Source organism: Panthera tigris, chromosome D1 (genome assembly GCF_018350195.1).
Source record: "Panthera tigris isolate Pti1 chromosome D1, P.tigris_Pti1_mat1.1, whole genome shotgun sequence".
NCBI lineage: Eukaryota > Metazoa > Chordata > Mammalia > Carnivora > Felidae > Panthera > Panthera tigris.
Genome location: NC_056669.1, coordinates 95,417,737 through 95,443,530, shown reverse-complemented (window position 1 = coordinate 95,443,530; position 25,794 = coordinate 95,417,737). Strand labels below are relative to the sequence as shown.

General features: G+C 40.7%; 1 protein-coding gene and 1 non-coding gene across 2 annotated transcripts in view; both read right to left on the bottom strand.

Annotated features, from left to right (window-relative positions):
- Positions 1–25,794, bottom strand: part of HSD17B12 (hydroxysteroid 17-beta dehydrogenase 12) — a 167,848-nt gene that overhangs the window by 10,586 nt on the left and 131,468 nt on the right. Inside the window, exons 7-9 of the mRNA XM_007082068.3 lie at positions 17,748–17,782; positions 10,002–10,083; positions 7,873–7,938 (exon numbers count right to left, since the gene is read on the bottom strand). Coding sequence (XP_007082130.1) covers positions 7,873–7,938; positions 10,002–10,083; positions 17,748–17,782 — 183 coding nt within the window. The remainder of the gene's footprint in view (positions 1–7,872; positions 7,939–10,001; positions 10,084–17,747; positions 17,783–25,794) is intronic.
- Positions 23,036–23,141, bottom strand: LOC122231574. Its single transcript, XR_006208837.1, has one exon. It is a non-coding gene; the product is annotated as a U6 spliceosomal RNA (small nuclear RNA).

Sequence of the window (25,794 nt, the reverse complement as noted above, 5' to 3'; positions counted from 1 at the left end):
ACTGGAGACCACGGATCCCAACAGGACTAATGTTACTGTTCTTAAGCCATTTCTCAAAGTTGTTGCAATTGACCAGATATGATTATCTCCTGGGAGAATTATATTGCTTTATAGTTCTATTTAGATTCCATCTGCACTAACAAAGACACACTCCATTACCTTCTTTTATTGGCATTGGCAATTAAAAAGAAGAATGGATGAAGAATTCTGTTTTCAATCCCGACAGCCACTTCTTAGTATTTGGCTTGCTAGCTCTTTGAAGCCCAGTAGATCCATATGATTACTCTAAGCTATAAAATATTTAACAAAATATAAAAGAGGAAATATCTTCTTTCATTTAAAAAAAAAAAAACCTGAATTTTGTCTTCTCCCTCATCTCTATGTGTCTTATTTATTTTCTAAATTTATTCTGATTACTACATTTAGCTGAATTAACAAAGCCACCAACTCTCATCACCCAAGAGGACCAAAGCACTGGAAGGTGGTAACTTAAGAGAAGGGGGCCAGGTGAATGTCCCCATTATGGTTAAGTTCACCTCGAAACAGAGTATTCTTCTGCAATTTCCTGCTAAAAAAAAAAAAAGAAAGAAAGAAAGCCCATTTCATTTTCAGGCCAGCTGAAACCTGCAACTGTCTTCTCTGGGTTTAGTGGTCTCAACCTGTGTCCTCGTCTGTCCTCTGATAACGAGCCAGGTAAACTGAACCCTAAGGGATGGCTTTAGAGACTTGGCTTCCCAGGAGGAGAACTGTATGGTGCAGAGAAACAGAAAGAACACAGACTCCAGAGTGATTCGAACCCAGGCTACAAATCCAGAGCTCAGTAAATTCCCTGCACTTGCCAACGTTCTTGAACACGTCACCCTTCTCTAGTTTCTTCGTAGCGCTTATCACTCTGCAAGGTCATCCCATTCATGTATTTGTTTACTTGTTTATTGTCTGTCTCCCCACTAAACCTAAGTTCTACCACACCCATCTGTCTCTGTCTTTTTGCCACCGTATCCCCAATTACCAGACTACTAGGCACACTCTAAATATTTCTTGATTGAAGAAACGTGGCACACAATATATACCTCTAGTTTTGGACCTGCTATCCCTCGTCTTTGTAATGTGCTTTCTCGATCTGTCTTCTCGTTGTGTGTGTGCCTTGAGCCTTGAGGACAGGGTGTGTCTGATTCACCTTTGCTGCCTCCCTGCCTAGCTAAGGACCTGTCAAATAGCAGGCATTCACTGTCTGACAAACTGGACTGACCTTAGGCGAGTGACATGACTCCTCTTGAATCTTAGTTTCCTATTTGTCAAATGGACCTAAGTTAATGTCCACTTCAAATAAGATAGCAAAATGGTTGAAAACTTGGAGCATATTGTAGATATTCAAAACATGCAAATGTCTTTCTTCTTCACACTTGAGTGTCATTTCAGTTTCCAGTGTTCTTACATATGCCCCATCCTTTGTCCCCATTTGCCAGAAGGGGAGGCTAAGGCTCAAAGTAATGAAGCAGCTTTCTGTAGGTCAGATGACCACTGACTGGCGATATCAGAAGTAAAACCTTGGTTTGCTGATGCCAAGCCCAGCGTCCCTTCCTCACTGCCCTTAAGCATACCAGTCAGTAATTAACATGGTCTGCATAAAACCATGGCCTGGGGCACCTGGATGGCTCAGTCGGTGAAGCGTCCGACTTCGGCTCAGGTCATGATCTCAGGGTTCCTGAGTTTGAGCCCTGCATCTGTCCTCCTCTTGCACTCTCTCTCTCAAAGTAAATAAAAAACATTAAAAAACAAAACAAAACCAACAAACAAAAAACCATGGCTTGGACTGAGGAAGCTGTGACTTCTTGCTTCGAAATGACCAAATATCCAGACAGGGCTTCATGAATTCCTTAGCATCAAAAACCCCTTTCATACGGCAGGTTTGCGAGGCATTACCACAGGATGCTAACTCTAGGGGCAACTGTGATAGGGTGCAGGGTATCTGCGTGGTCTTACAGTGTCTCCCCACAGGTTGCTTATTAGTGCAAGGGAAAAAGACGGTAACTACACAGCAGAGAAAGTGGGTAACACCTTGACTGAAGCAACAAAATCAACACCAGCGGTGAAGGGCAGATGGATATTGTGTGTCCCTAGATGTGAATCCCTGAGAAAGATACAAACTCACATGTACAATTTTGGCTAGGAAAGCACAACGTGAATCCAACCGTGAGGAAACATCAGATACGTGCCAAATAAGGAATGTTCGATCAAAAAGAGCAGGAGGAATACGGTGCTCTTCAAAAATGTCAACGTCACAAAGGCAAAGAAAGGCCGTGGACATATTGCAGATTCAAGGAAACTAAGGAGACAGAACAACTATGTACTATGTCATACCCGATAATGTAGACGGAATTCTTTACTGGAGGATAAAAAATGCTATAAGGATTATTAAGGAGTCAAAAACTGGAATATCTAATCTACTAATGGTAGATTAGATAAAAATGTTACATCCGTGTTAACTCTGAAGTGGATAACTGCGTTGTGGTTACCTAAAAGGATATCCTTATTCTCTGGAGATGCACACTAAAGTATTCAGAGGTAAAGAACCATGATGTATGCAACTTACCTTTCAATAATAAAGCAAACAGTAAAATGCGTAACGTTAAGTGCCGCATGGGTAAAGTGACTCTGGGTAAAGGAGATTGGAGTGTCCTTTGTATTATTCTCTGACAACTTTTCTGTAGATTTGAAATTATTTCTGAATAAAAAGTTTTCAAAAAAACAAGAAGGTTTGTGAAGGTTTTCCAGAAGAAGAGTTCAAGAAGGTGGCTGTCCTGGTCTTAGCTATTTCTTATACTTTTTCAGCATCCATGGCTAGTTGGTACATGGCATACGGAAGGAGCCGGTCCTGGGGCCCATCAACTAGCCGGTCAGATCACTTTGGATTTTGCCCTTTGAAAGAGTTAAGCATAATTCTGACTGGGCTTTAATTACAGGACAATAATGAGAACAGATAGTCCTCACCAACAGAGCACCCTTTTGATATGGTTGACTCAAGAATGAACTTCTTACCTTCAATTCAAAACTCAAAAGCACAGATGGAATTTATCAGGTCCCAGATTCACCTTTTTTTCATTTATTGTCTCTACTGTTCATTTGCCTTTCCAGAAAATACTTATTTAATGGCAAATCTGAATTCATGGAAGGAAATGTTAAATGCTCTCACAAAATTATAGGAAAGAAAAAAGCAAAAAATATTAATAAGGAATTAATATAAAAAAGCTAAATTCAAAAAACAGACTCTCTTCCTCTCCCTAAAGAACAATCTAATATACATTCACACAGAGGTAGACCTGAAAAGACAGCTTTCCTCCCAAGGATTAGAAGAAACTGAAATTTGGCAACATGGCATTAGCCCGGAAGCCCTCTAGATACAGAGGTTGACAATTCAAGACCAGAGGCATATGGCAGCAAGAGAAGAAGCTCAAAAAAGCCCTTAAAACGAATGTCTGTGTATCGCAAAGCATGGCCATGTACAACCAGAGTCTCCCGTGATACCAAGCAAAAGGCAGGTCCCTAGTAGGCCCCCAATTACATGTGCCATTAGCAACACAGAGGCAGGCAAACAAACAAACAAAAATCCGGATCTCAAGAATACATTGAAGCGGGGGGGGGGGGGGGGGGAGCAGGAGGGGGCCAGAGTGTATCAGGTTGAAGTATATAATAAAAAACAGGAGGGCAGAAGGAAAGGCACGTCGCATGCTGACATTCGCTTTCCCAGGGCTGGTGAAGTGTGGCCTGAGCCCTGAACGACGGATACGGGTCACAGGCTCTGGGAGATGGGGAGATGGGGCGTGAAGAGGGAAAGGCGTGTCTGCAGAGAAGGCAGTCCTGGACCCTGCTGAGGGCAGAGCAGGTACCGGGCAGCACAATGTCCACTCTGGCGATGGCCCCATGGAGCCTGGGTTCAATCCTGAACCTTGCGGGCAGCCATGGGAGGACTATGAAGGAAGCAACATCGCCTGCCTAGGATTTTAGCAAGATCACCCAGCAAACAGTACGTGGGATGGAGTGGAAGAGGAAATCGTTGATAAATACTCCTGGGTCAAAAAAATGTGCAGACATAAAACACCACCAATGAAAAACCAACAGTTTTTAACTCAGCTTCATTTAGACCAGATGTCTTTGTCCCTTTGGTCAGAACGAGTACAAGATCCTGTTCTATCTACTTCAGCATTCTGATGTGCTCGCACAGAAATGACAACTCTACTTTCTCTCACAAACATGTGAGTTTTTATTTTTTCACCAGATTCACACTGCATTTAAACCTTGATTGAATCTATTTGAAGAAAGACAATGATCAATGAAATTACATAATTGATATTCATTCCTGGGGAAAAACAAGTTTATCAAAGTTAAATATTTCAAAAAACAAATGCTAATGTGTTTTTCCAGTAGCTTCTAGACACAGCAGATTAATAGGCAGAGAATATGGAGAAAAGATCTTTGAGGCAAGCAAGCTGTGGGAATGAGAGAGGAGGCAGTCTTGTCTGTTCAGAGAATTTTAGAAACCGCTCATCTGTGCTCACAGAGTGGAATATTCCCTTTTGTCATTCAAACACTTCCAGCTTCCGGCCTTGCTGCCTGATGGTCACCCACCAATGGATCTGTAAGATTTCTGCTTAGTCTCAGTAGGTGTTTAAAAATTACTAAATTAATAACTTGATGACAACCGACTCCTCAGAACGAGAAAATGGCACAACACTGTGTGGCATGTGGCACCTTACCTCCCATGGATGCTCTACTGGTTTCCTTGTTACCAAAATATACCACATTCTACACAGCAGATTTCAGCTATGGGCACTGACATGACAGGGTCAAGGGGGGAAGAGGGAGTATGGCAGTTGGGTATAAAATTCAGGATTCTCGAAAACCCTGTCTTCCTCCTCAGTGTACCCTATATTTATGGGAAGCTGCAAATCAAAATAACACCACAGGGCTAGGACATCTAAGGACTACTTGGGCGAGACCCCAGGTCAGGGTATAGAAGTAGCAGACTGTAAGATGGTCCCGGAAGATGAGGAAACATTCATCTAACCTTCCCTTAACTACCACTCCCTCTCACTGTGGGTGACTGAGCTACTATATCCACTCATAGAAGAAAAGGGTTTAGAAGCTAGATTCAGACAACACTTTAGGGATCTTTTTTTTTTCTTTAATATGAAATTTCTTGTCAAATTGGTTTCCATACAACACCCAGTGCTCATCCCAACAGGTGCCCTCCTCAATGCCTATCACCCACCCTTCCCTCCCTCCCACCCATCACTTAGGGATCCTCACTGTCTAAAGATCCAAGGGAGCAAATGGAACTAGGCAGCCAATCACATTCTGATTCCATAACTCCCTGAGCATAGAAGGATCCAATGTGTTCAATGCTGTCCTAAAGGCCTCGAGTAAGGAGGCCAGTGATGAAGAACAAAGGCTTTGGTGCCAAACAGACTTGGATTTGAGTCCTGGTTCAACATGGATGGGTGGCTTAACCTCTCTAACTCCAATTTCCATAAATTTAAAGAAGATGATAATCACACCACCTTATGAAGTCGTTATGAGATGAAATGAAATAAATGGATGCATATAAAGGGCTTAGCCCTGTGCCTGAAAGTAACGCCTCAACTACTAGCTATTAGATGTTTGATCATTTGGGGCTTTGGAATGCAAAAATCTAAATACTAGGCTTGCAGTGAGGAAGCCATGAAGAACAAAGGGGTGTGTGAACCAGTAGGGGCAGGTCGTGGGCAGGAGCAGGAAAGGGGGAAGAATTGCAAGCCTCTCCCAGGACATTGTTGAAAACGTGCATGGAAATACTGTGAGCCATTATTTCTTTGTGTTGAACAATAGCTGATTGGAGACAGATACTCATGAAAACTCCTACATTTGCTTCCTCTCATATTTTGTATTGTATCTTCACAGCTCTGTATCTGTTAGCTATATGATCAAATCAAAGGTCTCTACAAAAATTAAGTCAAATTGGATCAAAGGCCTAAATGCAAAAGCTAAAACTATAAAACTCTTAAAACAAAACACAGGGGGAAGCTTCATGACATGGGATTTGGCAATGATTTCTTGGATAGGACACCAAAAGCACAGGCAATGAAGGAAAAAAATAGATAAACTGACTACATCACAATTAAAAACTTTTGTGCATCAAAGGACACTATCCATAGAGTGAAAAGGCAACCCACAGAGTGGAAGAAAATATCTACAATCCATATATCTAATAAAGGATTAATATCCAGAATATATAAAGTACTCCTACAATTCAAAAATAAAAAGCAAGCAACCCAATTAAAAAAGGGTGAAAGACTTGAATAGCCGTTTCTCCAAAGAATATATAAAATGGCCAATAAGTGGCTGAAAAGGTGCTCAACGTCACTAGTCATTGGGGAAATGCAAATCAAAACCACAGTGAAAGACCACTTCCTACCCATTAGGACCTCTATTATTTAAAAACAAAAACAAAACAGAAAATAAGTATTGGCAAGGATATGAAAAAATTGGGAGCCCTGGGGCATTGCTGTGGGAGTATAAAATATGTAAGCTACTATGGAAAAAAGGCAGTTCAGAGAATAGAAATATAGATATAAATAAAATTACCACCTGATCCAGTGACTCCACTTCTGGGGACATATGTACAAGAACTGACAGCAGGCCTCAAAAAGATAGGCATACCCCTCACGTTCACAGCCACATTATTCACAGCAGCCAAAAGGTGAGCGCAAGCTGAATGTCCAACAACATATGAATGAACAAACACAATGTGGTGTATACATACCGTGTAATTTTATTCAGCCTTAAAAAGGAAGGAAAGTCTGATACATGCTCTACAACATGGATGAACCCTGAAGATGTTATACGAAGTGCAATAAGCCAGACATAGAAAGACAAATACTGTACGATTCCACCCATAAGAGGTACCTACACTAGTCTGATTCAGAGAGACAGAGTAGGACAGAGGTTCTCCAGGGCTGGGAGAGGGGGAAGTGAGGCGTTACTGTTTTTTGTTTTTTGTTTTTAATTTTTTTTTTTTTTTTTTAACATTTATTTTGAGACAGAGAGAGACAGAGCATGAATAGGGGAGGGTCAGAGAGAGAGGGAGACACAGAATCTGAAATAGGCTCCAGGCTCTGAGCTGTCAGCATAGAGCCCGACCCGGGGCTCGAACCCATGGACCGTGAGATCATGACCTGAGCCGAAGTCAGCCGCTTAACCGACTGAGCCACCCAGGCGCCCCGAGGCGTTACTGTTTAATAAACACATTATTTCAGTTTTGGAAGATGAAAAGTTATGGAGAGGACGGTGCTAACGGCCGCACAACAATGTGAATGTAGTTAATGCCACTGAAACAAATACTTGAACGTGATTGAAATGGTATTTTCTGTTATGGACTTTTACCACAATTAAAAAAAAAAAGTTAAAACTCACTACCACACCTAAGGCATCCTGGTACACGCGGTCGTCCTTGCTCTGAACGGAGTGAGTTTTACTCAGCCCTCCACCTTCCCCCGTGGTTATTACCCAGTGGCTCTGGGAACACAGTCACCACACGCCTTGAACACCTGGCAGCTAAGAGATACGGATGGTCTAATTTTCTCAAAATAAAACTGTAAAAAAATAAAACCGTGCGTTTAGTTCTACTTTAAGTACCCCTACTTAAGAATTCTAGGGGATAACTTTTTTAAAATCTAGACTTAAAGTGCATAAAAGAAAAAGAAATCGTGTCTTTAATGGTGTGCTAACGTCACACTTTCCTTAGGAATGTGATTTTCTTTCGTTGCCAAGACAGCAACAGTTGCTGTGGAAACCACACAAAAACAGGGATATGCAACTGAAACATACCCCACTCACCTGCACAAAGATGCCCTTGCTCCTGTACTCCTCATGGAGGCACTGAGAGAAGAAATCCACAAAAGCCTGGGATGGGGTGGGAGTGGGAAGGAAACACACACATTACATCAATCGGCCTGATTTGTAGCCATGGCAACAAAAATAACAAACTAACCATTTAACACTCGAGTTCCTAATCATTCTTTTTATTTCACATACAGAAGAGACCTTAAAAAAACACCTCAAAACCTCAACTCGTTTTTATCTGCCACTAAATTAAGTATTCTCTTACCAACTAGAATCTCCAGATCAAATTGTGACTTAACCAGAAAAGGGTCTTCTCTTTCCTTTTTGCAGAAAATTACTTTCCAAGAAGAAATATTTTATTATATAACAAAGGACACATTCCTCCTCCCCACTTGCCATTCAAACAAAAACACAATATGAATTCCGTTCAACTCTCCTCTATAGGGATTTTGTTGTCAGTAAAGAAAAGAAAAGAGCAAGCTTCCTCTTGGTCCTTGGGGATGGCAAGATCCAAGAAGCGTACGGATGAATGTGACAGCCCATCTTCTTCTGCTAGTACAACTTTAAATCTATTTGTAAAATATAATGTACCATTTTTCAAGTATGGACTCAACCTCAGGCTTAAAATGCCAAGTATCAATGATGACTTTTCGAGGCTCCCAACTAATAACAGTCTTGTGGCCACATGGAGCAGAACAGGTGAGAAGCTAGAGTTCAACAATCACTTCACAAAACAGGGTGTTCATTTGAAACCTCCCTCCTGTATGTTTCAGATACAGAAAGCAAGTAGATTGCAGGAGTGGGGCGTGGAGCCAAGCTTTTTCAAAACAGTAGTCACTGTTCATGATTTTCCCGTGGACAAAGGGCCAAATGAAAAAGAAAGCAGGAGTTTTGCTCTTTTCCTTCTCTGACATATCGCAAGTTCTTAGAGTATTAGATGGTGCTCATTTTTCCCTAAAAGCTAGTTTAACTTGAGCGTCTCAATGGTCATTTTCATTTCAGGGATGTATCCTGTGCCTCAACAATGTATATAAAGATGCTATGGACCTGGAGGCAGCAGGAAATGTATTCTAAATGATTTTTCCTACTAGTAATGTGAACAGGTGATTGGTGATAGTGTATAAAATTATGACATCTTACAGAGAGTTCTAGAAAATTCTTGTCTCACTCCAGAAGTGATAATTCGTATCTATGAATTCTGAATAATGTGGCAAAATGCTCACACTCTCATCCAGGCTTATCTTGCGCCTACTGTGTGTATTTCTGTCCTGACCGGCTGCAAATTCTTCCACTAAGCTCTGCAGAGTGGCAACTTTTGCTGGATGGAGTGGACTCATTCATGGACCAAATCCCCAATCATTAACTGTTCTGATCAACTGATCTAACTGGCCCAGACCAGCTCTCTCTCTCTCTGGGACGTACAAACACAGGCATACCGCACTTCCTTGCATTTCACTTTACTGTACTTCACGAGTGCCGCATTCTTTACAAAATCGAAGGTTTATGGCAACCCTGCCTCAAGCAAATCATCGGCACCACCTTTCCAACAGCATCTGCTCACTTCCTGTCTTTGTGTCATATTTTGGTAGTTCTCCTAATATTTCAGTCTTTTCTTTATTATTGTATGTGTTATGGTGATCTGTGTTCAGTGATTACCACATGTTGAAAGCTCAGATGATGTCATTTTCTAGCAATAAAGTATTTTTAATTAAAATATGTGCACTGCTTCTCTAGACATAACGCTATTGCACACTTAATGACTACAGTATAAACGTAGCTTTTTTTTTTTTCACCTTGACCCTAGTGTAAACATAATTTTTATATACACTGGAAAACTAAAACACTCATTTGACTTGCTTTATTGTGATGATTCACTCTATTATGGGGGTCGGGAACCAAGCTGGTAATAACTCTGAGGTATGCCTGTACCAGTTTCAAAACCAGTCAACTACTAGCAGAAAACAGCATCTGTGGATCTGAGATCACGGTGCCCCATTCCTTTTCTTCCCAGTCCATTTGAAAATAGCCAAGAACAGAACTTCAAGAAGCTTCCATGCTTATTTCTCAGACCGAAAAGTATTCCTCATTCTCATTCTGACATGATTCACTAAAAAATTGTTCACCTTGGTCGCAGAGTAAATGGCCAACAGTGGAACAGGGACTAGGCCGCTGGCAGAGGAGATGTTCAGAATGGCCCCTTTAGATCTAAAAAGGAAAATGCACCAGGTCAACAGAATGAAATCATACACGCAACCATTTGTAAATTACAGATTGAGATACAGAACTACCTGAAACAGAAGAACATAGCTGTTTTTCTAGCACACATCACTCCTTGCCTTTCATCAGCACATGATACACTCGGTCAGTGAATGAGGCATAACTCAATCAACTAAAAATAGCTCCTGTTTGCAATTAGCTCATTTCTGTTTTAGCAATCCAGGGCATGACCAGATCAGAGCTACAGTCTCCTCGAGTTAATCTCTCCTGTCTGAGGTCTTCTCTGGCCACATCACCAAGAATCCTCATTCTTGGAAATGCTCTCATAATCTTCTGATGCCTTTATTCTGGCTTATCATCCATCACATACTACCTTACTGTAGTATTTAATCACTGTATGTGTATACACGCTTTTCTCCCTCAACAAAACCATAAGCTTCTGGACATCATAGCCCTTGTCTTACACTTTTCCTCAAAACCTCCTGCACAGTCATGAGCATGTAACAGGTACTTAACGAAACCTCCTGGCAATGAGTGAACAGTTATGTGCTGCCCTCCTACTTCCTCTAGGTTGTAGATATTCAGGCACTAAACAAAGAGCTGACTGAAAAGTCACGTGACTCTACAGGAGATCAAACCATATTCTCTGCCAAAGGGCAAAGGGCAATTCTACAGTAACTCCTAGAGATTACTGAAAACTAAAAGTCAGAAAGTTACCAGGAATTACTGATTTCATTAATGAATGAATATTAATCGGAGAAAAGCAATGCTGTAAATACATTAGTTGTTAGCAAGTACATAAGGGTTGGGTAACATGTGGAATTAGGGTTTTAGGAATTTTAAACAGAATTAACAACCAACTCCTCCCCTCCAAACCCATTCTTCCCAGAGGAGGGAACGGGGGGGGGGGGGGGGGGGCGCGCTGCCAGTCCCCTCCAGCCACTGCAAACAACCCTACCTACTTCCTATCCTCCCAGTGAGGTTCCTTTTCTTCCACACAGATTCTCACTGTTCTCTGTCTGAATTTACCTCCCCCAAGATCTATTTTTCCAGTATTTTTTTAAAAAAGGACCATACAGACCCTTTTTATGCAAAATAATAAAAGAAACATGATTAAATGGCATCTAAGTTATTTTAGACGCAAATCTGAAAAGAAATAATCCCCAAAGGTCACCCAGTCCATCTGCCAGCCTCTAGGCGAGATGCCACTTCAACCATCAAACAGAAGTCTGGACCCTTCGTTTACTGTGTCGCTGGAAACAAGGTGTCTTTGGTTTTAAATTTTGAACTGAAGTGCTTATTAGTAATATTCCTAAGCAATGAAATCCGCTCACATTTTGGTCACAGAAATCAAATCTCAAATCTAAAAACGTTATATTAGGGTTTTAAAGAAAGTTGGAAATATTTAGTCAATGTCTTGGTTGTATCATTCTTGTGTGTTTTGCTTGTGTCTCAGAGACAGAAAAAGCCTTTTCGTTTTAAATATTGATAAGAGAGTAAGAGTGTCTATCAGGAGTTAGAACCCTATCACCCGAAGATAAAAACCAGTAATTAGCAACGACTATCTAAGATTTTGATTTTATCTATATGTGTGAGAAACTCCTTTGATCAAATTTGACTAAAAGCCACTTTGGTTACTGGAGACTTTTAATGGAGTATTAATTTATGATGTTTAGAACATCTTTATCTTTTCAGGGTGTTAAAAATGTTCTCAAATTAGATTCTGGTGACGGTTGCACAGCTCTGTGAACATACTAGAAACCACCAAATTGTATACGTTAAGTGGGTGAGTTTTAGGGTATGTGAAACATATCTCAATAAATCTGTAAAAGAAAAAGAGAGAGAGAAGTCTCTTTATGATATATTGTAATGTGTCACCTTTAAACTCAGAGAGTGTCCCAATCAAGTGCATGCTAAGAGAGCTATGGTATCTTACACATCCCAGAATGCTTCCTGAGAAGTAACCCCAGATCCCAACAAGTTGCATCCCCTTCCTGAGCCCTATGCATCCTTCTAGCTTTTAGGTAGCATTTTCCTTTAACTTCTCATACAACCGGGAACTGCTACGGCCTCACTCATTCAGAGCAAATGAAGAAAGAAGCTAGTTGCAGATGATGTTGTTTTTCACCAAAGCTGTAGTATATCACTGTTGTTTTCACCTGGATTATGTGCTCCCTTACACTTAGATTGGCTGGAGCAATTACATGTGCCCTTGAACAAAAATCTTATATTTTTTTTATTTCGTTCCTCACAAATGAGATACAACCTAAAAGTCTTCCAAAATTCAAGTTTAACGTTATCAAATATATTTTAAAAATTAAATCCGGATCTCATCAAAACACACTCTTAAGACTTCACTCACCAAAGCCATGATTTCAATCCAGGAAAATGTGTTTAAAGACAGTAAAAACTTCTTTCCCATTTTCAAAAATAATAGACGAATAGTCAAATATGTCACAATTGTGCAGGGATGCTCCTTTAATCGTTTACTCCTTGAGGCAACTAACATCTTTGTTTCACCAATAATATACACTGATTAAAATTTCTGGGAGGTAGAGTTAGTTTGAATTCATGAAAAGTCAGAATTTGAGGGAACGTTATTCAAAACAAAGTATTTGCACTCTAGCATATATTAAACAACCCCAAGACCAACAAAGTCTCGAGCAAGAATGCACTAGACCTCAGGAAATACAACGATGGCATTTATAATTGTATCATAATGACAGCAGTGAGACACCTCTCTACGAAAACTCTGTGCTAACGAGAAGCACACGTGTTTGTCTAGCAAAACCCTTCCTCCCACACCCACACCCACAACAGCACAGAATTCTCTCTTTCTCTCCAAGGGTAATAATATTCAACTGAGTTTTGTCTGAATCATAAACAACACGCGGGTGGAGCCGTCTTAATCCTTGTACTGTATACAGTATCTATCCTTCATGTAGAGATGGGGATGAACATTTGGGGCTGCGAGGCACAAAGGACTCGTCTTTAAAATCAACTACTTTGTCTGGCTCTAATCCTCCATCTAAGCAGAATTAGTGACGTCAAACCAGTTTCCATGGCACAGGCCGACTCACGACAGCTCTGTTATATCAAGCAGAAGGACAAAATGGGCTGCGCTTAATTGCACACGAAAACAAACATAAAACTGAACCTTAGTTAATCTCTCATTTTCCGGGGACTTGGGGAACAATTCTAAGATTGGAAGGTACATTAACAATATTTGCTGAAGTTCCATAATGAAGACTCATGTTGCTCATACTTCATACTTCCCAGTTTGTTATGACAAACATCCAAATAAACAAGTCAAGTAATATTTTCTGTGATATAACATTCTTCATTCATCACACTGCTTACTTGCTAACAGCCACACGATGGTGTCTCAGTGGTACAAATTACTGAGGGCCCACCAGAACTAAAATACTGCAAAAACAAAGCAGAAACACCACTGCTGATAAGGAAGCACCTTTTCATAGAAATATGTTCTCTTCAATTACTAGCCCTTTCACAAGCCAAACCTTAAACTCACCCAACCCTATAAAATTCAGCATCTTGTAATTACAGCTTCCTGCAGCTATGCTGTCTGGTAGAATTCCCTCAGGCCTGTGAAAGCCCCATCCTAATACTCTCCTTCATTGTCACTTGGATAAAAAAAATTGCCAAGCAGTGGCACCTGGGTGGCTCAGTCAGTTCAAAGTCCAACTTCGGCTCAGGTCATGATCTCATGGTTCGTGGGTTCAACCCCTGCATCGGGCTCTGTGCTGACCTTGTGGAATCTGCTTGGGACTCTCTCTCCCGCTCCCTCTCTCTGCCCTCCCCTGCTCTCTCTCTCTCTCTCTCTCAAAATAAATAAACTTAAAAAAACAATTGCCAAGCCTTTATCTTCCTATAAATGCTCCACTACTCCATCAGACTGTTGCAGTATCCTTGTCTACAGCTCTAAAAAACTACTACTGCCATAGAGGAAGTGATAGGTCTCCTTTGAATAAGTCACTGATTTCCACCTTCCTCAGGTACCTTCTGCTCCGCAATGCAGGGGAGAGAGATAGGGAGGTGTTACATGCTACCATGAAGAACTGGAACACGGGGTTGACTCCAATGGAGGGAACTAACTGTACTCAGAGAGTTTGACGACACGCAAGGGAGATTGTGCAAAAAGGACTCCATGACGCTTCTTCCTATTTCCGTTTCTTATCAAGGAGTGCATAAATGTACTCCGGAGAGCCATAATTTTTTTTTTTTTTTAAAGCTTAAACACAACACTGAAATTGGTAAAGACAATTCACTAAGAGACTCTCAAGAAGACCAAGAAACATATCAAAACAGAGTCCTTGGTCAGAAAAGAATCCTGGAACAGAAGGGTCAGACATATAATTAGAACCAGCAATCCAAATACATTATACAAATCCTGCTTTGCTGGAGAAAGTTTGCAAACATTTACCACATGAAAGAGAACTGCCTGCCCTAAAACACCATAACATGTCATAATTCCACCTTAAGCAATACAGTATGAAAGGGGCTATTTTTAGCTTTTCCATGGTTGTTATGGCAACCACCTCCTGGCTCCAGCTATACACAATGTTTATAATTCCAGAGAAGTGGAAAGAGCAAGTTTCCTCTATAATGTAATTATGCACTTTCTACTTCTATGGTAATAATACCTTAGTTTAATTATAGATACTTGTTTAGTGATAGTCAGTTGGCCCTAGGCTATAGTTCTAGAGGGTTTGGAAAATCTCATACATCAGAGGTAGAATCAGTGAAAGGGGAAAACAACAACAACAACAAAGGATCTTTATAAAGGACTCTGCTGTTACTGAATGGAAATAAGAATCCCATGGAAACCAACCATAGGAAATACGCCATTTGAGGCTGGTGTAAAAGGGCAGGCTATAATAAAATCATTTGTATTGTGTAAGTAAGAAGGCTTTCAGATGATTGTTTACCTTGGAGTTATTCCTCTCCTCTTGGGCACACGGCTAACAACATTTCTGGCCTCCTCTGCAGTTAGCTGTAGCCGGTGACTGAGTTCTGGGCAACGGAATGTTGGCGGAAGGGATGGACACTACTTCCAGGCCTGGCCCATGAAACCTCCCGTAAAATCACCCTTATTCTCTCTTCCTTCGTCTGCTGGCTGGATGCAGAAAATGCAGCGGAGAACTGCAAGACCCAAGGGAAGAGCAGCCCTGCGTGGAAGGAGCCTGAGATAATGCCTGGCTAGAGCACAGCCCCAACCCCTGATACACACTGGCTGTGTATGAGAGCGATGGTCTCTTACAGCCTGCCCTCATTAATACAACTAGTAACTCCTTTAGTTCAAGGGGACAGAGCTATTCCCTCTCCTAACCAAAACTAGTGATTCATGAAGTCCACTTACGTTTCTTACTAGTTCTTAGCAAGTGCCACATTCACCCTGTGGTGTCGGTTTCAGCCCATAGACTACGATGGCTTTCCACCAGATCATCTCTCAACCTTGGCGTAAAATCCACTTGATTTCCTAAAGGCAAAGATCCAGTTCATCTCCTGTACACGCCATGATACACTTTACTCAGTGAGTGCCTGCTGAAGGAATGGGTCCTCTTCTTTGCATTGTTTTTATCTAATGCTTCAGCTCTAAATGTGGTCATGGCTGCCTAGGTCTATAAAGATAGGGGTGAAGTTCCTAGCACCCTATGTCTGTATCCTTTACTAATTATGAAGGTTCACAGCACTCAATCTCTTTGGGACTCACTTTCTATCTATCAAATAAGGGTGCCTGGTTTCAATTCATTTAGAGTACTACAATTCCATGACTATATAAATCCATTGTGATCTGCAAAATTATTTCACAACCATTATCTTTTTTTTTAATGTTTATTTATTTTTGAGAGAGAGATGGGGGCATGGAGTGGCAAAGAGAGGGGGACAGAGGATCTGAAGCAAGCTCTATGTCGACAGCAGAGCCTGATGGAGGGCTTGAATTCACAGACTGTGAGATCATGACCTGAGCCGAAGTTGGACGCTTAACTGACTGAGCCACCAAGGTGCCTCCATTATCTCTTTTCATACAGATGTCACCAAAATCCTTAATTCCTTAAAAATTCCTTTTATAACACTACTGTGGTTTCTAAGTATTTCGTTCTTAAAGCATGGACTTATTATCCTAAACTAATATCAACTCACTTGCAGATGTCAAAAGTGCATTAAGATGATGGCCGAAATTCATCCCTCCTCAGTCCTACTCTGTCGACCCCAATTCTCTGCCATCTCCTAAGGTTTTGTCTGGTTTGACTACTGTCTGTCACTTCCATATCTGACCATTAGGGGCACACTCCCACTGTCAATCAACACAAAGCAGTCTGAAGGTTTTAACAAGAATTTTTACTAAAGGAATTAAAACACACCAGACTTCAAGGGCGCCTGAGTGACTTGGGCGGTTAAGCATCCAACTCTTGGTTTCAGTTCAGGTCATGATCTCACGGTTTGTGAGAGGGAGCCCCATGTCAGGCCCTGAGCTGACAGTGCAGAGCCTGCTTGGGATCCTCTCTCCCCCTCTCTCTCCAAATAAATAAACATTAAAAAATATATGTACCAAATGTCATATAAAATGGAGTTACAAAAAAACCCTGCTAAGACACAGTTTCTCAACCAGTCTCTGTAGATGCCAAACAAAATGGATTCCTAACCTTGTTTCCTCCTTCATACAACAGGAGGTTATCAAAGTTAAATGAGTTAACACTTCCTCAGCACAACACTTGGCATACAATAGGTGCTCAATAAACAGTAGCTGTAAACCCTGCCGGCAGCTGGTCATAGAGCTTTCTTCACAGAAATAGGGTCTTTGGGCTCTGCCCTTTTCCAAGCCGTGATTCCTTTGGATCTCTTCCAAACTCAAAGCTCTTTTGCAGAGGAAGGATGACTGTGAAGTCCTAAATTTAGCAAACGATCAAGCTTGCTCAAGATGCAAGCCCAGATCTTTTCAACGGGTTTTCTTTGAAAGCCTAGACATCATTCAGGCTTTTCCAAGGGAGAGACAGAGCTTAATTACAATTTTACACTTCCTGCTATTTCAAGAAGAACTCTACAACACATTTCTCAATGAAAATGAAGACACCTAGCATATCCTAGTGGAACTAGACTCAAACTAGGACACAGATGGGGCTCCAAGGTGTGGGTTTCTGCTCCAAGGTGGGTCTGATATCTTATAACCATTTTATAACATGCCTAAGTTCCCTATATATCCTTTCACCCATTAAGAACTGAAAAACCAGGAGATGGGGTCTTGCTTTGTGAAACTCCTCTGATTTCAGTTCTGAGAGCATATAGCTTTAAGAAGGCATTCCCGGGAATACCCCAGGAATTCTATCCACCCCCTCAGAATAGCAGGCAATTGAGTTAGTGATGGTGACTCAGGCAGACTTTTTAATCCTGATCTAAAGGAACCACCACAACCCTGGAGAGGGAAATAAAAAGGGAATCGAGTGGAAAAGGCCTCCACCACCAGATGACTCATGCTCTACCGTGTGACTCGCCCAGCACGTTACTCTGTTGCTAAGACATGGGGGACAGGTTCATTAGTCACTTTAATGAATTTTGCAAAGAAAGGATTCTCCCTATAAATAATCATGAGCTCTGTCTCTCTGGTGCTTGTGTGTGAGCTTGTGACTCACCTTTCCACCATGCCAGGCAGCACCAATCGTGTCATCTGCAAAAGAGAAAACAAAACCTTCGTGATGGCTGAGGATGCAAGCAACAGATAAAGAGTGAAGGAAGCTACGCCCTCAAAACAGAAGGGGATCACTAAGCCACGCCCCACTCGACAGACAGCAATTTATTTTATACGCTCTATACAATTTGGCTGTGGTAACAGTACATAAAAAGGAATCAGATGAAATTACTGTAGATAACACTGGGAATACTTTCAGTAAACTTGGCGAAAATGGGCCTTGCCTGAAAAGGAACACCGGCACAGAGATCTTCAAATAAAGGGCCTATGGTTAAATCAGGACCCCCAAAACGCACTCCTGGAAAAAAACATCTGTTACGGAAAGAAATATCTGCCAACCAAGATTACTGACGATTTTTAACTTAAAAGCTCAAATGACCTTTTCCTATCAAAAAAGCGTTTAGAAGAATGCTGCCAACTGACGGCAAATGTTAAGCATATCCTCACATTCACTCCCCTTGTTGGTCTAGCTAGTTGTGAGGAAAACTCATCCTTAACAACAACAAAAAAAAGACACCTGCATTTTTAAAGGGTGTCATAATTGTTGATTAAATACATATAATATGAGAGAGAAGCTACTTCTAAACTGTGTTTTAAGATATGAACTGGGGTGCCTGGATGGCTCAGTCGGTTAAGCGTCCGACTTCAGCTTAGGTCATGATCTCACGGTTAACAGGTTCGAGCCCCACATCGGGCTCTGTGCTGACAGCTCAGAGCCTGGAGCCTGCTTCAGATTCTGTGTCTCCCTCTCTCTCTGCCCCTCGCCCCCTCATGCTCTGTCTCTCATTCTCTCTCTCTCTCTCAAAAATAAATACATTAAAAAAAAATTTTTTTTTAAGATATTATTAACTATGGGCGCCTGGGTGGCTCAGTCGGTTAAGCGTCCGACTTCGGCTCAGGTCATGATCTCACGGTTCATGAGTTCGAGCGACGCGCTGGCACCTCGGAGCCTGGAGCCTGCTTTGGATTCTGTGTCTCCCTCGCTCTCTGCCCCTCCCCTGCTCATGTTCTGTCTCTCTCTCTCTGTCAAAAATAAATAAACATTAAAAAAAATTTTTTTTAAAGATATTATTAACTAAGAAAAGTTAAGACATCCACTGGCTTGGCCAAGGCCACGTCACAGTTTAAGACTGAGGTTAGAACGTGAATTCTGGATTCCCAGATATCATCAAATTTCTTTTTTTTATTTTAAATCTTTATTTGGGAGAGAGAGAGAGAGAGAGAGAGAGACAGAGTATGAATGGGAGATGGGCAGAGACAGAGGGAGACACAGAATCTGAAGCAGGCTCCAGGCTCTGAGCTGTCAGCACAGCGCCTGACACGGGGCTTGAACCCATGAACTGCGAAATCATGACCTGAGCCGAAGTCAGATGCTTCACCGACTGAGCTACCCAGGTGCCCGGGACGTCATCAATTTTCTAAGAAACAAATGCTGCTTTGTCACATGCTTTGCATGCATGCCAAACACAGGAATTTTAAGCTTTTTATCTTGAATACTCCTATGTCTTAACGAAAACAGTACTTCGATGAGAAAGTAAATTTTTTCCTAGCAATATTTTGAAGAAAGGAAATGTATTCAGCTTTACAAAGGTAAAATCTGCAGCACTCCCAACCCAGATGTCAGGCCGGGAGCCTGCTGCATATACTTTCCCAGGAAAACCGAGTTCAAACTGACACTGTATCATGAAAGACAGACTGACACAGCGCCAACTTTGAAACAAAGAAGTGTCTTCAAAGCCTAGGGGAATCATTTTTACAGAAGGTTTTGGATTTGGCCGAAACTTCTGGGCCAGATAAAAAAAGAAATGCTAAAAAAGAGTTTGGTCTAAAGCATTCGACATCTCCCTCCTTCTTACATACAAGTCTACGTTTTTCGTATTAAACTTGTCTTGATAAAATGGGGGGGGGGGGGGGATGTGCCCAGTGACTACATCCTATAGAACAAGATGTGACTAGAAGTAACATATACAACTTCTTGGTCACGCCCTTAAAGGAAAGAAAACTACACGTCCTCCTCCTTGTCCTCCTCCTTACCGGTTCCTCCTCTTGAGGGTTAGAATGTTCATGTGGTGGGAGGAGCCAAAAGAACCCATTTGAACCTCAAAATGAGAGCTGTGTGATAACGGTGGCAGAGCAAAGAGATAAAGAGGCAGAACCCCTGATGCCTGGAGAACTACGATGCCCTACCTTGATTACCTATCCAGCTTTTTATCTGAGAGAAAAATAAATTTCTATCTTGTTTAGGCCACTACAAGGACTCTGTTACAGCGGCCAAACCCTATTCTAACTCATAAAGTTGACCACTTATGTTGATAGAGACCAAGCAGTGTTAACATTTTAAGACTTAAAGATGAAACAATCCCCTTGGGCGCCTGGGTGGCTCAGTCAGTTAAGCATCTGACTTCAGCTCAGGTCATGATCTCACAGTTCATGAGTTCAAGCCCCACATTGGGCTCCATGCTGACAGCCCAGAGCCTGGAGCCTACTTTGGATACTGTATCTCTCTCTCTCTCTCTCTCTCTCTCTCTGCCCCTTGCCTATTCACACACACTCTCTCTTTCAAAAATAAATAAGCCTTAAAGAAATTTTTATAAAAAAATGAAACAATTCCCAAAGCAAACTCACCCAGAGATTATGCTGAGCCCAAATGGCCTCCGCTACTTTGTAATTTTTACAACACAGTCCTGTTTCTTCGCTTTTCTAGGTTTGCTGACCCAACTGAGGATATGCCCACGGGGCCTCAAACCAAACTGGATGGGGCCAAGTCAAAAAAACGCTGATTTCAGAGTTGATCTTTTCCACAATATACTCACCTCCTCTCTTTTCAGATCAAATGACTCTTCCAACCTGCTTACATGTTTCCTAAGATTTCTCTTTTTATGGTACCCCATAGTAATTGCTCAAAATACAGCTACTGAACGTTTAGGCCAAATGTGCTACAAGTCAGGCCCAAGTTCATATCCCAGCCCTTTCACTTAACTAGCAGTGTGACGTCAAATTAGCTTCCTTCTCGTCTGCGGAGTCCATATGTATTATTAAATAAAGAAGGCATCTCCATTACAGGTTATTATATTCTGAATCTCAAATGAGGTAATGTATATAATGGACCCAGCACAGAGCTCGTCACAGAGCAAGCCTCTGAAGAGAAATCAGCATCGCTTATTGCCAGCATGCACTATTCTTTCACGATGCAGCACCACTAAGTATCGGGGCCTCCTTTAAGCATGTGGTGCCCTACACAGTTCAAAGCCACAAACAGTGACCCATTTTGAGGTCATCAAATTCAACCCACGACACAAGTTTCCAGATAGTTCTGTCAGTATTTAAAAATACTTCTGTCAGGATCCTCTTGGAATTGTTCTAAAATTCGATTTAGTGACAACTGCACAACTCTGTGAATTCATTTACCATTCAATTGTACACTTAAAGTCGGTGAATTATATGGCTTATAAAATTATCCCTCAATAAGGCTTTGAAAAGAATCTTCATCTTATGGATAAGAGTTAAAGATATGGGATCACAAAATACACTGGATGTTACTTTATCAAACCCAGGAGAAAAAAAGAGCTCCTAAAATGTTCTATGCATATCAACTTATGGTCTGAGCAACATGAAGTAATAAAGAGACATTCTCCTACTTAGTCGAGGCCATGTTCTTTACTCAAACCTGGGGCTGGCCAATAGGGGTGCACTACCCAGGAGGAGCACAGATACACATATAAACAAATCATTACAAGACGCACTCTGAGTGTAAGGACAGAGGGCATTAATGCTTAGGAGCAAGACTCATCATGTCTGGGGTATCAGGTCGAGCTTCCCAGATTACATTTCAGTTAAGTTCTGAAAGAATAAACAGGAATTCATCAGGAGGAAAAAATATTCTAGCCGAAGGAACAGAATACAAAAAGGCAAACGGCTGTAAGAAACTACAATCTTTGCTATAGACCTGAGGCCTTCAAAAAAGCCTTTTGTTGAATGGAGCTTTTTATAAAGGAAAGCATGCACATCCAACATGTTATATATGTCATTCAATCTGCATATTATACCACATCATGGACAGCTTCCCACACTAGTATAAATGGATGTTCTTCAGGCATATTAACCGTTGTGGAGTATTTTGTGATAAGGATTGATTATATGCATTTCTAGCAACATGTGAAAACATTTATTTAGCACACTTCATCAGGGACCATAACGCTTAGCTAATGTAAGAGGTCCCCCAAGCAGTCTGTGGAGAGAAGCTATCATTCAGTCCTCTAAGTCCTGAGACCACCAGAATCAGAATGAGTAAGAAGACTGATAATAAACACGCTCCCACCCAAGGGCGTGAATACATGTGCGTGTGCATGTGCACACATCTATGTAACAGGAAATGAGACCTGTTAACTGAAGAGTAGCTAAGTGGAGTTCAGTTCATAGGGGTAGCCACTGACTGGTTAGCCTTCCGACACAAAAGGAGTGATCTACCCGGAAAACTACCAGGAAAAGTCTACAAAATCTGTTGATGGATTCTTTTATTCGGACCAGGGATCTCAGAACCATATGACTATTACCTAGTGGTTGTGCAGAGTTTTATAGTTCAATTAAGATTTTTTTTCTATGACATAAATGTATACTCTTAAATATAATCCAATAAGAAATACCACTTTGGCTGGGATATTAAAGAAATATAAATGCGTGCATTGGGAGCTATTTTTTTCCTTACACTATGTACATGTCATACATTAAATGTTTTCTTTCTGAATGGTAACAGTTATCCATAATCGGAGACCAAATAAAACCCCATTTGATAGAATCTTACTTACAAAACCACATTAATAGCTAAACACTAAATGTTTTCTGGATGGTCTTCAATGTATGGACACATTCAAAATATACCCTCCCACTCCCAGCTTTATTAAAGATAGAACCGACACAGAACACTGTATTAGTTTAAGCTGTACAACATTAACAATTCGATAGATGTAGATACTGCAAAAGGATTACCGCAATAAGTTACCATCAAAATTATGGAACGCTGGGGCGCCTGGGTGGCTCAGTCGGTTGGGCTTCTGACTTCAGCTCAGGTCACGATCTCGCGGTCCGTGAGTTCGAGCCCCGCGTCGGGCTCTGTGCTGACAGCTCAGAGCCTGGAGCCTGTTTCAAATTCTATGTCTCCCTCTTCCTATGACCCTCCCCTGTTCATGCTCTCTCTCTGTCTGTCTCAAAAATAAATAAATGTTAAAAAAAAAAAAAATTATGGAACGCTGCAAGCATTTCTGGGTCCCCTTGCGTATGGGCCATGCTAATCTTCTCCACATCATTCCAACTTTAGGATTTGTGCTGCCGAAGAGAGCTCCAAAATGTATTCTTTATAGATGTGAGCTAACACTCAACAAGTTTAAATAATTTAGCACAAAGACAAAGGAAAAAACAGTGTGTTCGATGTCTAGCTATTAAAGGGCCAGAAATATTTGTTGGATGCTCAATGACCAAATAATCCCTCAGGTCCTCTCGGGAAAAAGTTCAATTCTTTTTAGAAAAATTCTTTTGCATTGTTCGTTGGCTTCTCCTCTTAAATTCTGGCTCTAAACTATTTCTCCTTGCCACACAATGGACCAGCTTTTTGACCTGCCAAATAGTAACAACCCTGAAAAGCTTGAGAAAAGTTAACTTGAAATCTGCCTGCTTTTATAGCACTGATTAACACCTCGTTCTACACTTAAATTCTCTTCTAATCGGATTATAAGTCATGATAAATTCAACTTCAAGCCTTCTTTGGCTGCATATGTGTACACAAATAACAATACAAATAAGCAGAGAAGCTTCCCTATGTTCACATCAAATTGCGTTCTCTTTGACGTCAAGTTTTACATAGGATATTTTAACTAAGCTATCAGTACTCTCATTTTACTTTGTATGCATCAATTGGTATCTTGATATCTGGTTATTTATACCATGTACCAGCGTTTCTGTGAAATCTCACTATCTATCTGAACTCCATTTCACAGCTCACAAGCTGTTTCTGGAGTTAACTCAATATGCTAATTTTAGGCCATCTGCAGGTGATAATTGCTGTACCAGGAAATTTTTTTGTTCCTCTTAAGATGCTGCTTAAATCAGGTTACCATAACTTGTGCGTTCAGTGGTTAAGAATATTAGAAAAGTAGCAGTAAACATGATTTTTGGACTTGTTTGCGTCTGGGTTGAAGTTATTTCCAAAAGTATACAGCAAACAATTTAAATTTAATTTTTGTCTAAAAAGTGGCAAAAGTTGCCGCAGTAGTACCTCTACAGCAATGAAAGCTTCAAATCTTTGCGGAAAAAACAAGCATTTCCTATTTATATATATATTTTTAGTGACAGTTTCATTAGTCTTCACCACAAAAAAAAAAGTCCCAGAAGCCTAAAGTCAAAGGAAGAAAGGTCAATATATATTATATGGCACCTAGATATTGCATCACTCTGTGTGCCAGCTGCCCATAGAGTATACAAATACACGAAGATACACAAAGATACACAAAGAAAAGTTAAGATAAATGAAAAGTCTTTAGCAATGCCAGCTCAATTTAGAATTCCTTCTGGGCATACCACATATTCATTTTCAAGATGAGCACTGGGTGTTGTATGTAAGCCAACTGGACAATGAATTGTATCTTCAAAAAAAGAGTGAAATATTTATTGGTACTTATTACCACAGCTATGTATATTCTGGCCGGGAAATGAATAAGAGGCTGATTTAGCTTATAAACCATCAAAATCTGTTTCATTAGATCATTTAGTTGAGATACCTGACTTAAAAATGCATTGGCGGGCCTAAAAAAAAAAAAAAATTTTCTGAAAATGTTACATTAAAATATAACCATCTTAGTGTTATAAATACTGCTCACATTTTTGGCAAATACGTGCACTGCTTTTGTAATTAGAAAAGCCCCTACAATTAATACTATTTCTAAAAGAAATTAAAATGAATAATTTTTTCTTCTTTTTCACTTCTCTGGCATCAGTAATCAAGAGCTTATATAAGGAACTTTATTTTATACGCAATAGTCAATTTAGGTTTTCCTGCGTTTTAGTTTATTATGAAAACTTGTAACACAGCAAATTACACAAATTGTGCAAATTCTCTTACAAGCAAGTGATTTATTTTTACAATCAAATAATTTTTGTCTCATGTAACCTCTGGCATTCAGTCAGTTTCTACAGAGAACAGTACAAAGAAAACACTACCGCATTATGCTCAAAAAAGACAACCAAAAACCCAAATGGAAAGATTAAAATTCAAGATAACTTCGTAAAATAAGACAACAAATACTGTCACTTGTACCCACCATTATATATAAATAGAATTTAAAGTGTAACAACTTAACCCTAGAATCTGGGCAAAGTCCCAAGAATCCAGGCTATTCGTATAAATAATTAGGACACCACAGATAGCCACTCTGTCCACATCTGCCCATCTTCTTACCCCAGAGACACCTGCTTGGAGTAAACAGGATCTAAATTCAAGCAAGTGAAACATGAACCCATAAAATTAGAAGGAAGCAGATACAAATGCCTTATACAAGTTTTCAACTGGAATCATTAACAGTAATTTACAAAATCCATAGTCTGATCGGGAAAAGAACCACATAAAGTAACAATAATGTTACGCCAGCCCTCTTTGGGAGAAACGAGGGTGACTCACTGGAAGTCATGCTGGAGTGGCACGGCACAGTTTTCCTTCAGAAGCTGTCATGTGAGCTCTGTCATACTGAGAATACAACTTCATTAGAAATTCTTTGAATCTCACCTATATGGCTAATGGAATATTTACTGCACAGGGGGTGAAAAGCTTAATTAGGTAAAAATTTTCAAGTGCTTTGAGATCTCCAAGTATTGTTTGATTTTCCTCTTTGGTAATGTTTTAAGTCTTTGTGGAAGTGTAGGTAAGAGCCCTCCTTGCCATTCTCCCGCCCCCACCACATACTACTTAGCCTGAAATTCAACCCCCGTTTTTCCTTTTGTAATCA